Source organism: Pelodiscus sinensis, chromosome 2 (assembly GCF_052426305.1).
Source record: "Pelodiscus sinensis isolate ZL-2025 chromosome 2, ASM5242630v1, whole genome shotgun sequence".
Classification (NCBI taxonomy): Eukaryota; Metazoa; Chordata; order Testudines; family Trionychidae; genus Pelodiscus; species Pelodiscus sinensis.
The window spans coordinates 234,074,895-234,088,847 of NC_143053.1; the positions used below are offsets into that span (position 1 = coordinate 234,074,895).

Sequence of the window (13,953 nt, forward strand, 5' to 3'; positions counted from 1 at the left end):
GAAAAATTGGTGAAATCAGTGTAATGTCTGGGGGCATATTTTGTAAGTACAGTGATTCCTTACTCAGCCAATAACGTTTTTCCAACCAAGTTGTCTAAGCTGATGGCCTTAAGTATTTCTGAAGGAGCATCAACAACAGAAGCAAACTGTCAATTCAGCCTTATGTCATCCAAGTTTGTAGAGCTTAAAATTCAGTAACTAGAAACAAGCAATCTGGTAGTTCATGCGAAGTTCACAAAAAAGACGGTGCACATTTAGAATGAAAATTGCTATCCTGTATTTATGAAGCCACAGTAAATCTCTATACTTCAATATACTCTGTCTTTAGCTCCTTTAAAGAAAATTATTCTTATTAAGTAACAAAAATATAATGATAAACAAATAACTTTTTACATGAAGGCAACATAAAACAGAATGAGTAGAAACAGTATATTCTGTCATAGTGGTGGGTTGTTTGCTATATAATTTCCAATGCCATTTTTTTATACTTGAACTCGCTTGCTTTAACCCCAAAGACTGTGGCTTGCATCATCATTAGAAAGTCATAATTTGCCAAGAGTTACTACATAGTGGCATCTGACACACAACAGTTTAATGAAATAACTGTAGAATCTCAGAAATAACTGAGTGGTAACTTCGCAAATGCTGACTTTCCAGTGGTAAATGCTATATAAATCCCCTCTCTTTAAAAATAGAGTGTTGTTGCAATCTTGTCAGTTCCGGATTTTGTGAAAGACAACATAGGTGAAAAAATACATTTTAGTGGACGAACTTTCTTTTGGTATTATGTCTCCCACTTCGTGTCTCTACATGCACACACCTAGGTAGATATATGCACACACCGGACACATTACCATATAAGCATATGCAGGAACACAAGCAAATAAAATATTTTCTTTCCTTCAAAACTGGATTATCATCAAACTCAAATTAGAGGATCCCAAGGCTCAGTCATATATTTACATTAGTATATTATAGCTTAATATATCAGTGTTCTAGACTGAACATATCACAGCCCTTCAAAGAAAGAAACAAGAGCTTAATACCATTAGAAAGAGGAAATTCTCAAAATTTCAGCTGGCTATGCAACACTTATTTTCCTTGAAGGCAGAGATGAGATATTAAACTTAAGTCATGAAGTTTTTAAGATACAGAATACTGTAATTTCTGGACTTTTAAAAGATATTTACAAATTACATTTTCCTCTTCTATTAGACTCGTTTCAATAGTACTTATACTAACAAAGACAGCTGGCTTTAATAGTCTGGAAAGTACAAAAAAAGACTTTCTAATAATATGATTTCGTATGCTTTAAAATGTTTAAAAATAACTTTGTAATATATATGCCGTATATATTTAGAATGCATGATGGAATGCTATGGCATAATGGCTTTATTATTTGGAATAACTCACTTAATTTGCACATCTTCATCATTCATGAATAATACTCAAACTCAAGTCAACAGATTGCTTATACTACATTAGCTTTCATGTACAGTGAGAACATGAGAGCAATGCACATATATTACACAATATAAACTATTTCAGAAGCATGCTCCTTACCTTTTCTCAGTTGTATATTAAGTCTCTTCCCTATCTTTTTGGTGTTATAACCACTGTTAGCATTGGAGGTAAGAACTTTTTGAGGTGATGGAGCCAGGCCAGATGGTGGTTTCCCTGATGAATTCACAGTATGAGGTAGCTGTGAGTAAGAGTCTGTTTGATCTGTCTGGTTACTCATTCTAGATATTCTTTGTAATGTGTGAAGTCCAGCATTGTTAATACTCTTGTTGTCGATATACTGAGAATCAGGGCTAAACCGGTTGGAATAGTACATGTTCTTCTCACTTTGGGATAATTGTTCATACTGCTCTTTATTTGATGCAGGAACCACATGGAACCAAATGATTGGCGAACGCATGGCTTGACGAAACATATGCTGTGCTCTAGGTTTCAGAATGAATACAAAATTAACAAATTAAGACTGGCAGACTACAAGATATTACAAGCATAATTACTGATGTTAATTAAGCAACATGAGATGACATACTGCTGAAACAAATGAAAAAAATCTAAATTTGTTCATTAGTCTACCATGGCTGCTTTTTGCTAAGGTTTATTTCAGTAGAGCCACACAGTACAGCTGAAAAATACTTACAAAGTAAATATATGTTAAATGTATATTAAAACTTAGTATATACTGCATATTGCAGTGGCAACTTTAACAATAATTCTAAAGATTTATCATTTTTCTTTTAGGCTTATTAAATAATTATCAGTAACTTTAAATACAATAATTGCAGTGAAAACAATGAGTAGTCCTGTGGCACCTTAGAGACTAACAAAAATTGCAGTCATGTTTGAAACTAATATGGTTTTTATTGCAACTTCTTCCAACATTTCTCTCTGCCCTTTTCCCATTCATATGTCCCTGAAGCAGATGACAAGGACTGTGACCCAGTCCCTCCTCAAAGCCTTTTTTGAAAATATATTGTTCAGCAGATAATAGGAAGTCAAAATATAAACTGGTATATAGGTATACGCATATACCCCTTTGTATGTGAGTTTCTCTTCTTAGGCACCAGTCTTGCAAAAACTTAATCAAATATCTAACTTTCTGTGCATTAGTAGTCTCACTCAGTTCAATGAGAATCTTGTCTTTTCATTGATGTCAACAGGTTTTTGATCATTCCCTTAGAACACAAGTTGTCCAGGACAGGGATTTTTTTAGCCATACTTCTGCATAATGATGTTCCACTTCTGGTTAAGACTAATGGAAACGAATTCATTACAAATAGTAATGAATGAACAACTGTCAGCTTAAGACATCTTTCCTTTAATTGACACTATACTACATATTGAAAGAAAATGTACTTCTCACAAAACTGTGGTCATGTATTTGCCAAAATACATATTCCAGGGAACCTTCATCTACTCTGTTTACAGCATCTTTAGATTTCACACACATAAAAATACTTGTTGCCCTTATATGTGTAGCATGAAGTATTGTAAATGTATAAAAACCAGAACCATGACTGACATTTCAAAATAAAACCAAGTTCAGTTTACCATCAGGAAGAAAAAAATGGACCCTCAATGTTTAAGAAACAAGGCATAATTTATCAGACTATTGAAAAGTCACATAATAAATTCTAATGGCAGTCAACAGTAATTTTGTATCTTGACTCATTAAAAATATATATATTCTAAAACTGCAAACTATTTCTTCACTCTGTAATAAAGAGAAAATGTTTTATTTCCACAAATTACTGCAATATGCAGTGGTTGAAGGTTTAAAAAGCAAAAAGCTGTACACTAAATGCACTTACTGTTCAAATCTCCTATTCCGAAGGTCTCCATCGTTAATCCTGACAATACAATCATTCTCATGAAAAAGGTTTTCTTGTTCAGCTTTTCCACCTTTCTCTAGTCGTTTTACTAATAATCCCAGGGTTCTAGAACATTAAGATTACAAATGATTACACATCTAATATTTCCTCAGTACATAATGTCCTCCTGATTTAATATGCTTTCATGATAATCACTATGCCTGCTCTGTGCTTAAAGCAGTATTACTAAACTAAAGAAACAGCTCTTTTGGAGCAGGCTATCAAGGTTCCAAATCACTTACAAACATTACCTGCATTGGGATCCACCCTTACATAAAACAAAGACCACCGGTGCATTACATTTTTGAAATAAAAATATATAATATGGTCTATCTTTAAAATTCAAGCAACTCAGTACAATTCAGTTGACATCAGAGTAGGCTGATGCACAAAGCCTGGATTTGTGAATCTTGTACATTTGGCTCCAAAAAGCAACACGATGACAATTGCCTGCATCTTCTCAGTAAGGCAACTGGAGATAAGGGCACAGAAGTTTAATTCGCACTTCAATGCTTCCAGTTAATACAGAAGTCCTTGGCCATTAGTACTACTACTGCTTGGGTGGAAAATGATGATATACTTGATAAAAGACAAGCCTAGAATGAAGAGATAAGTAGAAGATTTAGGAACCATCAAGTTGGGCAAAATACATCCTGAGTAAGCCAACTAAAAATAAAGCCAACATTCTATGATTTCTTTGAGTGACAGAAATCTATTTATTGTGACTTGTAAAACAGTAAGCGGGGATACTGCAGACAGAAGTGTGATTTTTAAGTAGACAATTTACCCTGACATAAGCAAGTCAACCCTAGTCTCGATTGTCTCAGAGGGGTAGCTGTGTTGATCTGTAACTTTAAAAACAAATAGTCCTATGGCACCTTAGAGACTAACAAATATATATATATATATATATATATATATATATATATATATATATGGGTTTTGCCCATGAACGTTCTATATATAGTATCATGAACTTTCATGGGCAAAACACGCTTCTTCAGATGAGCTGGAGAAGGAAAATAATTGCCATCTGATGGCCTGTACGCTATGAGATGGTTACCAATGTCTAGTCTGTATTGCACTGGGGGCCCAAGCCATCCACACTGCGATTCTCCACCCCAAAACTATCCTCTCATTATTAAAGGTGCCCCTTCAGGGCACGGGTGTGACATTGTAACAGGGCAATGAATAAAAAACAGGACTGACAATCCAGCATATTTCATATGTGTGTGTGTGTGTGTGTGTGTGTGTCTTTCAAAAAGCCCCACCACATTAATTTCAGCATGCCAAAGGGACAGAACCAGTGGTTCTGAACCCATATGCTATAGGCCACTTATCACCCAACCAGTACATAGCTGCAGCCCATGACATCCTCCGGGCCATATAGGCAGTATACAAATTGTGTGCATGTGGCCCACATCACCCAGCTATATCTAATCCATGATGGTATATTAGTTGAAAACCACTGACAAATGTATGCAGAATGCATACTTAGAAGCATATGAAGCTGCCCAGTGATTTTTAATAAAATTCCTTTAATGCTTAAAGTTATGTACACACTGAGTACCTTACTGAATGAGGCAGAAAGGCAAAGGTAATGTCTGTAATTTAGCTTTCCCTGTATAAATTCTTCACATCCACACAGACACATGCAAACAAAACTATCTCCCCTTACAAACTAATCGTACTATGTCTCCTAAAAGTGCAACCGAGAGAAGATGTGCATTACTGCTATTTCTATTTTTAAATATTCTAGAGGTGGTAAAATGCTATGGTGTGGAGGACTACAAACACATGAAGATAATGGGCAAAGTGTGTATTTATCAGCAGAAAACAGGTGACAAAAACAGTGAACTATTGAACAAACCATTAAAATGTAATTCATTCTGTTCTGCTAAGAACACATATAGAATATTCTCTAAATGTCATTTATCAGTGTCCTGCACTTCTGGTATCTCTTGGTCTTGTTAAGTGCATTCCCCATTCTGGACTGGAGCCTCTAGTCATCACATGGCTTCAGGTAGAATCACATGGCTCTCCAGATTTAAGCTAGGAACCTGAGCTGCAATTCCCTAGCACTGGTTGTATTGCTTTATATTTTACTTAGAAGTTGTCTCAGCAGGTCTGACTTAGGCTTAGACTCTGTAGCTCTCTTCCCTACAAGAACAGTGGTTAAGACAGTGTCCAGACACCTTAAAGCAATTATTTATTTAGAACTAAGGCTTTGCTCCCCATCTCCCTGCAGACCAGGGAGACGGGGAGCAGCTTTTCTCGCCCCAGAGAACGGGGGCGGCGGACCGCGGCGCATCTGGGCGTCCTGCTGCTCCCGTCCTCCGGGGCGAGAAAAGCCCCGTTCGTAACTGCGGAGCCGACATAAGTCGGATCCGCGTAACTCAGGGACTGCCTGTACATTAGAAGCAAGAGGAAAACCAAGGAGAAGGTAGGCCCAATGGACAGTGAGGAGGGAGAAACAGTAACAGGAAACTTGGAAATGGCAGAGATGCTCAATGACTTCTTTGTTTTGGTCTTCACCGAGAAGTCTGAAGGAACACCTAACATAGTGAATGCTAGTGGGAAGGGGGTAGTTTTAGAAGGTAAAATAAAAAAAAGAACAAGTTAAAAATCACCTAGAAAATGTAGATGCCTGCAAGTCACCAGGGTCTGATGAAATGCATCCTAGAATACTCAAGGAGCTGATAGAGGAGGTATCTGAGCCTCTAGCTATCATCTTTGGAAAATCATGGGAGACAGGAGAGATTCCAGAGGACTGGAAAAGGGCAAATATAGTGCACATCTATAAAAACGGAAATAGGAACAACTCAGGAAACTACAGACCAGTTAGTTTAACTTCTGTGCCAGGGAAAATAATGGAGCAAGTAATTAAGGAAATCATCTGTAAATACTTGGAAAGTGGCAAGGTGATTTTTAAAGAACAAATCATGTCAAACCAATCTGATAGCTTTCTTTAATAGGATAACGAGTTTTGTGGATAAGGGAAAAGCGGTGGATGTGGTATACCTATACTTTAGTAAGGCGTTTGATATGGTCTCGCGTGATATTCTTATCAATAAACTAGGTAAATACAACTTAGATGGGGCTACTATAAGGTGGGCGCATAACTGGCTGGATAACCGTACTCAGAGAGTAGTTATTAATGGTTCACAATCCTGCTGGAAAGGCATAACAAGTAGGGTTCCGCAGGGGTCTGTTTTGGGACCGGTTCTGTTCAATATCTTCATCAATGATTTAGATATTGGTATTGAAAGTACGCTTACTAAGTTTGCAGATGATACCGAGCTGGGAGGGGTTGCGACTGCTCTGGAGGATAGGGTCATAATTCAAAATGACCTGGACAAATTGGAGAAATGGTCTGAGGTAAATAGGATGAAGTTTAATAAAGACAAATGCAAAGTGCTCCACTTAGGAAGGAACAATCAGTTTCATACATACAGAATGGAAAGTGACTGTCTGGGAAGGAGTACAGCAGAAAGGGATCTAGGGGTTATAGTGGACCACAAGTTGAATATGAGTCAGCAGTGTGAAGCTGTTGCAAAGAAAGCAAACATGATTCTGAGATGCATTAACAGGTATGTTGTGAGCAAGACACGAGAAGTCATTCTTCCGCTCTACTCTGCGCAGGTTAGGCCTCAATTGGAGTATTGTGTCCGGTACTGGGCACCGCATTTCAAGAAAGATGTGGAGAAATTGGAGAGGATCCAGAGAAGAGCAACGAGAATGATTAACGGTCTAGAGAACATGATCTGTGAGGAAGGCTGAAGGAATTAGGTTTGTTTAGTTTAGAAAAGAGAAGATTGAGGGGGGACATGATAGCGGTTTTCAGATATCTAAAAGGGTAGAGGAGGGAGAAAACTTGTTCATCTTGGCCTCTGGGGATAGAACAAGAAGCAATGGGCTTAAACTGCAGCAAGGGAGGTTTAGGTTGGACATTAGGAAAAAGATCCTAACTGTCAGGGTAGTCAAACACTGGAATAAATTGCCCAGGGAGGTTGTGGAATCTCCATCTCCGGAGATATTTAAGAGTAGGTTAGATAAATGTCTATCAGGGATGGGTTTAGACAGTATTTGGTCCTGCCATGAGGGCAGGGGACTGGACTTGAGGACCTCTCGAGGTCCCTTCCAGTCCTAGTATTCTATGATTCTGTGTAAAGCAAGGGCATGTGTAATAAGGTATGTGCCGATTGTAAGGATGCTAAGCACTAGTCGATTCCTCCCACCCCTTGCTGCCTCTATCAGATAGAGGCCGCGGGGGAGAAGGGGCGAGAAGGGGGAGGGGTTGCATGGAGCCCGGGATCAGCTCAGTGCAGCCCTTCTTTAAAACGCCAAAGCGGCATTTTCAAAGGGGCAGCGCCACACAGCTGAGCCCAGGATCAGCTGTGCGGTGCTGCCCCTTTGAAAGCATCACATGGAGCCTGGGGTCAGTTGGGGTTCCAGAGTGGCATAACAAAACTTGCAGAGGCCGGGGTCAGCAGAGGAGTCACCATCTGACCCCAGGTTTTGGGGAAACGCTGCTCAGAACGTGGGGTCAGTTGGGGCTCTTGTACATTTCAAAGGAGGCATACAGACATGCCTATCAACTACTCGACTAGTAAATTACTCAATATAGAACATCCTTAGTCAACTGTACACAACATCAACTTAAGAGCCATGTGCTCCCTCTGTATCCAAAGTGCTGCATGAGTTCACTCAGCACAGCCCACCAATTCTAGCGGCACAAGCAGAGTTAGCAAAAACTACCCCATTCCAGGATACCATCTTGGTTATGACCATCTTGCAGCTCCCTTGTGTGGCCCACTCAACTAACCAAGATTGACAAATGCTGCTCTAGACAGCTTCCAACAAGTGAGCCATCTCCTCTCTTTTCATATCCCCTCACCTAGATTTGGCAAAATCAGTTTTGCAAATTGTTGAGTAAGACAGGCTCCTTGAAGCGAAAAGATTGCCTCTTTGTCTTCCAAGTGTGTTCTGGCGTATCCTTATCTGCTGAGTTACTTTCCTGATTGGTCTTTCTAAAGCTCCCTATCAAATTACATCTGCACAGTTATTTAGGCAATTCTAATATACCACTATAGCTATACTGCATCTACCTGGTCACACACAATGTTCAGAAAATTATTAGAGCTCAGTATCTGTAATGATTACACAGCAATTCCATGTCTGTCACAATCAGTAAAACAGTGAATTCTTAAACAACAGCTCCCGATTACATCTATTTCTCTTTAGTTTCAATGCAAAATATCTTGATCACAGCATTAAGATTTTAAAATTATAGTGTGTGTAATTACAAAATAAAATTTTACTAGGATGCTTTGTCAGTTGGGGAAAGGCACTAAAACATTCATAACTGCTGATTACACAAAATACTCTTTCCTCTAAGCAAAATATAAAGTAATGCTAAAACAGTTTGCATGATTTTATTACAACATTTTGTATCATAATTACAGTTTCCATGCAGCGCACAGTCAACCTGTGGGACTCCTTGTCAGGGGATGTGGTGACAGCTAGAACTTTAGCAGGATTCAAAAAAGAGCTCGATAGATTCATGGAGGTTAGGTCCATCAATGGCTATTAGCCAGGATTGATAAGAATGGTGTCCCTAGCCTCTGTTTCACTGGAGGTGGGTGACAGGGGAGAGATCATGTGAGGATTACCTGTTGTGATCCGGCCCTCTGGGGTATGTTGTTTTGGCCACTGTCAGCAGACAGGATACTGGGCTAGATGGACCTTTGGTCTGCCCCAGTATGGCTGTGCTTATGTTTCTTAGACTAAGCCACTGTTAAGATTGTAAAACATTTTTACTCTTTCTGCTTTCTGAAATTATCACAGGGAGATTGAAACTTTCCACCACTCCATATCTGTCAGACCAAAGGTGTGGTTCTGAGGAGAGATATTATTTTTGTTTTTACCCCGTTAAGCTGTTTTACTCAAGTATGAGAGAAAAGAAACATTCGTCCATATTCAACGTATTTAAATAGAGTTAAAAAAAAAATTGGATTAAATATACCCAAGGTAGAAGAGCACCATGAATTTCCAATTTATGATTGAAGTGGGGTAAAGTGGTAATTAGGGTGTAGTGGTGATGCTAGCCTACTACTCTGGATGTCCATACAATTTATTGTTGCATTTTGTTTGAGACAATAATGGTGGAAATTAAGTTGTTAGTTCTGAGCCCTGGTATTTCTGCAATTCGGATCCCAACAAAGTAGCATGGCCCAGACAATCTCCACACTGGAGGCATGCACAGATTACTTTTTATTGTGAGATTAGTTACCTATTAATAATATATCACTTCTTTGGTATAACGATTGATATGCTTACATGTTCTAGTGAAGTTATGTTAACCTACAGCTAATGTAAGATACCTTATTTTCTACATGATTCGTTGTTTCTGAAATTTATCCGCATAAGCTCTCAAATCTAATAAAAACCTTATTAATCCTAACCACTGGTAAAATAATGTAATGCAGAAATAAACTACATGTCAAAATTGCAATTAGTTTCATTAAACAAAGCTTACAAGTTCTATTAGTGCAGGAATGCTCATCTCAGATACAGCATCTGGTGTTCATGGAGATCTTGCTTTTACCCAATATTAGAATGGATGGACTAAAGAACATTCAGCAGAAATGGAAAAATCAGCTCTTAGAGCTGCGTGGAGAACAGAATTCCATTCTGTGAAGGATTCTGAGATTTCAAAATCTGTTTTCATTTCAATTAGGAAAACTTGAAAATTTCTAAATCCTCCACAAAAGAAAATGTTTTTAAAAACGTTTTGGGTCAATCAAAATGTTTACATTCAATTTTATCTTTTTTTAAAATGTTAGAATATATAATACAAAAATTTAAAATATCAAAACAAAAATTCATTTCTAAAGAAAAACTGGGATGTTTTAGCATTGTCAGAATATTTTTCCCTTCCCCCGCCCATCACAGACAAAATGTTAGTGAAATTGATGAGATTTTGCACAGCACTTCAGTTTTATACAGAAATATATATTCCAATACAATATGATTCCATCCATTATTTTCCAAACTACTCTTCCGGTGATCAAAAAGGGTATGAAAAGCCTTACTCAAACTTAAACCCGGCACCCTCCTGGTTTCTAGCCAATTGCTGTCAGCACTAGAGATCACATCTGTGTGTCTCTAACTTCTACACACAGTTTACATGTTGGGAAAAAGCATAATATGGTATCTGTTTAAAGACATACATAGCACTGATACCCAATACAGCTATGTCAGAGACAGAATAATTTTCCCAGAAATTTGGCAGGAACCTAATTTCCCACACAATTTTAATACCAATTTCCATTCCTGTTGCTTCATCATAACAGTAATTTAAAGTAGAGTTCTACTCGGAAATGTTACTCTAAAAATGCCATTGTTGGGATTTATGTTCATTTTGCAATGACTGCAGATTATATTTGCTCATTTTAGAAGCAAAAGGTTTTTGCAATCTTATTGTAAGATCTACAAAATAAATTGGATTCTATCCTTGTCAACAATCACCATCAGTATTCCCTATCAAGGGAGATTTGCAGGATAGTTCAGAGGCAAGTATAATAAACACATACTACATTCTGCAGCCAGGACAGGGACATTAACGATGTGCAACAAGGAAGAGCTTCATCTGACTTTCTGATTCCAGAATTCCTTTGCAGAGTTGGCTACTGAGGTTTATTTTTTTATTTTTTTTGCAAGGAAGGGGGGGAGGAGGAGGAAGGTTTAAAACACACACACACACACACACACACACCCCTCTGAAAACCAATCACAATTGGGCTGGTATCTAGAGTAAAAAACCAACATGAGATGCCAGTGTCATTTTATGGAGTTCTTTTTAAGAAAACAGTTTCTATTTTAAAGCACAAGTATATACAGCATATTCCTACATAGGAAAATCAATCATATTAGAAAACATCTTAATTAACAGGTTTTAACATAATTTTAAACAAAAAAGCAAATAATTTTTAAAATATTTTTTAAAAAACCCTGTAGGGTATTAACTATAACCAGATAACATGCTTTAAAACATTATTAGTCCTTGTCTATGCTAAGCAGGCCTGATGAAAGGGGGGAAGCAGGCAATAGCTGGAGCCCCAGGACCTTTAAATCACCGCCTGTAGCACAACGCAGCACATACTCCATGCTGCTTTCAGGGCTGGGGGGGAAGGGAGGGAGGCAAGACGCACTCCAGGTGGCACAGAGGGCTGACTGCTCCTGGCCCTGCCCCTTCTATCCAAGGATCTTCCAGGAGCACAAAGCCTTGCACAGGGGCCTGCAGAGGCTGTCAGCTCCCCTGATGCTAAGTGCCACCTCGTAATAGAAAACAAGTTAACGCTCACATTTTAAATAACATAATACACTTCCTCAACGTAGAGAAGGCTTACCCTAGGAACGCTCCAAAACTGGGGCTGAATTTCTTATAAGCTCTGCAAAACACTCTGCAAAGCTATGACCCAGCAGAAATTACAATAATAATGATGTATGATGTATGAAAATTGCTCTCCATGCTGTGTTTTACACCAGCTTAATTTTAACTGATGGGGAGTGGGGAGCAGAAATGGCAAGCCACTGAGATCTTCTGCCTCTATACTTCTTTTAGATATATAATTAGGAATTTAACTGCTTTGATTATATTAACACTTGCACCAATATATTCCCAAAGGTTCATTAGTCTAATTACACAATTAAAATAAACTCAGCCACACATGTTAACATTTCACTTCTAAGTATAAATTACAATGAATGATAAAACTGAAAATAAGCACAAATGTTTTACTGACATCTAAATTGTCTGAGTTAGTCTGAGTTCTTTGAAAATGTGAACTCCCCACAATTGCCACCCAGCTGTATGGAAATGATCATAATTTATCTTAATAAAAGCTGACAGCGTAAACACCAAGAAAGGAATAAGAACTTTACACTGAATATGCCAGTATATGATTCAACCATCACTGCCCACTGCACTGAAGTTAACTATGATCCAGTTGTAATCGACTCACCTGAGACACAAATAGAAATGGTTGCTAGAAAGTAAGGCCTTGTCTCGCCAATTAAATGGTCATAGCCGGCAGGCCCAAAAGAGAACACTACCTCAAAAACTCCTTACAGTATTAAAATATTGCATTGCCCCCAGCCTAATGATGTTATAGTAGTTCTCAATAGTCTCATTCCAGATGCTCAAGCTTTATTTCTGTATTGGGACTCCCAGTTCTCAGACTGGCTGGGATGATGAGGTTCTGTGGGACCTTTGGGAGAAGGAGGTGAGGCAAAGAATCCCTTGGATTACTCAACAGCAGCCCATCCAGATGAAGAAGAAATGGGACTGGCTAGCAACAAAGGGAGGCTCTTCTAGTCATTTATGTCTTTGAGAATTAAGTCTATGACTGCAAGGCCCTGAAGACAGGGAATCAATGCGAAGAAGAAATGGTGAGGACTTTCAGTGCTCTAGCGGGGACACAAAAAACACTCATACTTCATTAGACCAGCAAAAGTACAGCGTCATTTCTTATGACAGTATATGGCTGCAAAAAAAAAATCAGACAGAGGAATTTCAGTACAAACAATGGCGAGCCGATGTTGCTTCAATTTTCTTTGTACCTTAAACAACTACAGTAGCAAAACAAAAAAGTAAACTTTATTGAAAAATAGCAACAAATTGTAGAGTGATGTATTGGCTTTGGAACATAAAACAGACGTACACATATATTGGAAATGAAAAAAATACGACAGAAAAAAGCACTGTAGGTAAAATATCGATAAAATTCTTTGGTATGGGAACTGTATGTACATCAGTGTCTACTTTCACATATATGCAGAGAATATTTATATACCAAATCTTGTTAAAGTAAATATTAAGGTTGTAATTTAAGCTGTCGAAAAATAAGAAAATTTATAGCTCAGTTTGTGTTATTCTATCCCTTCTTCAGGGGTTCCCAAAATACCTTGCAAACCAGATATATAAATCCTTACAGTAAATACAGACCAATTTATACTATCTTATATGAAGGAGACTGATTTATATGGTCTAATTCATGGATGATAAACTAGATTTGATGGAGAACCTGAGGTTTAGATCTAGAGGAGCATTTCTTAAACTGACATCTGCAAGTGAATGCCAGGGGATCCCAGAGACCCCCTCATCAACTCTTTCTCCTCCCCCCAGACCTTCCCCGGGTCTGCACAGCCCCCAAAGTGGTAGCCAGGTCCCTCCACACACTGCCTCCGCCTGAAGGCCTTCTCTGCAGCTCCCACTGGTCGGAAACCATGACCAATGGGAGCTGCGGGGATGGCATCTGAAGGGACAAGGGTAGCAAGAAGAGCCTCTTTGTCTACATCTCCACTTAAGGGCTGCAGGGACCTCGCAGCCACTTTGTGATAGCCACGGTAAGCACCAGGACCCCGCACTCTCTTCTGCGCACCAATCTGTAGTCCCTACTTGCACCCCAAACTCTCTCCTGGGAACCATACCAACCCTCTCCCAAAACCCTGCCTTAAATCAGAGCACCCTCTTGGACCCCAAACCTTAATCCCCAGCCCC

The 13,953-nt window shown here is 38.6% G+C and overlaps 1 protein-coding gene across 13 annotated transcripts in view; it reads right to left on the bottom strand.

Moving 5' to 3' along the window:
* Window positions 1–13,953, bottom strand: part of PARD3 (par-3 family cell polarity regulator) — a 683,059-nt gene that overhangs the window by 270,997 nt on the left and 398,109 nt on the right. For all 13 annotated transcript variants that reach the window (XM_075922689.2, XM_075922683.2, XM_075922685.2 and 10 more), the window contains 2 exons: window positions 3,330–3,455; window positions 1,564–1,946 (listed from right to left, as the gene is read on the bottom strand). In XM_075922689.2, coding sequence (XP_075778804.2) covers window positions 1,564–1,946; window positions 3,330–3,455 — 509 coding nt within the window. The remainder of the gene's footprint in view (window positions 1–1,563; window positions 1,947–3,329; window positions 3,456–13,953) is intronic.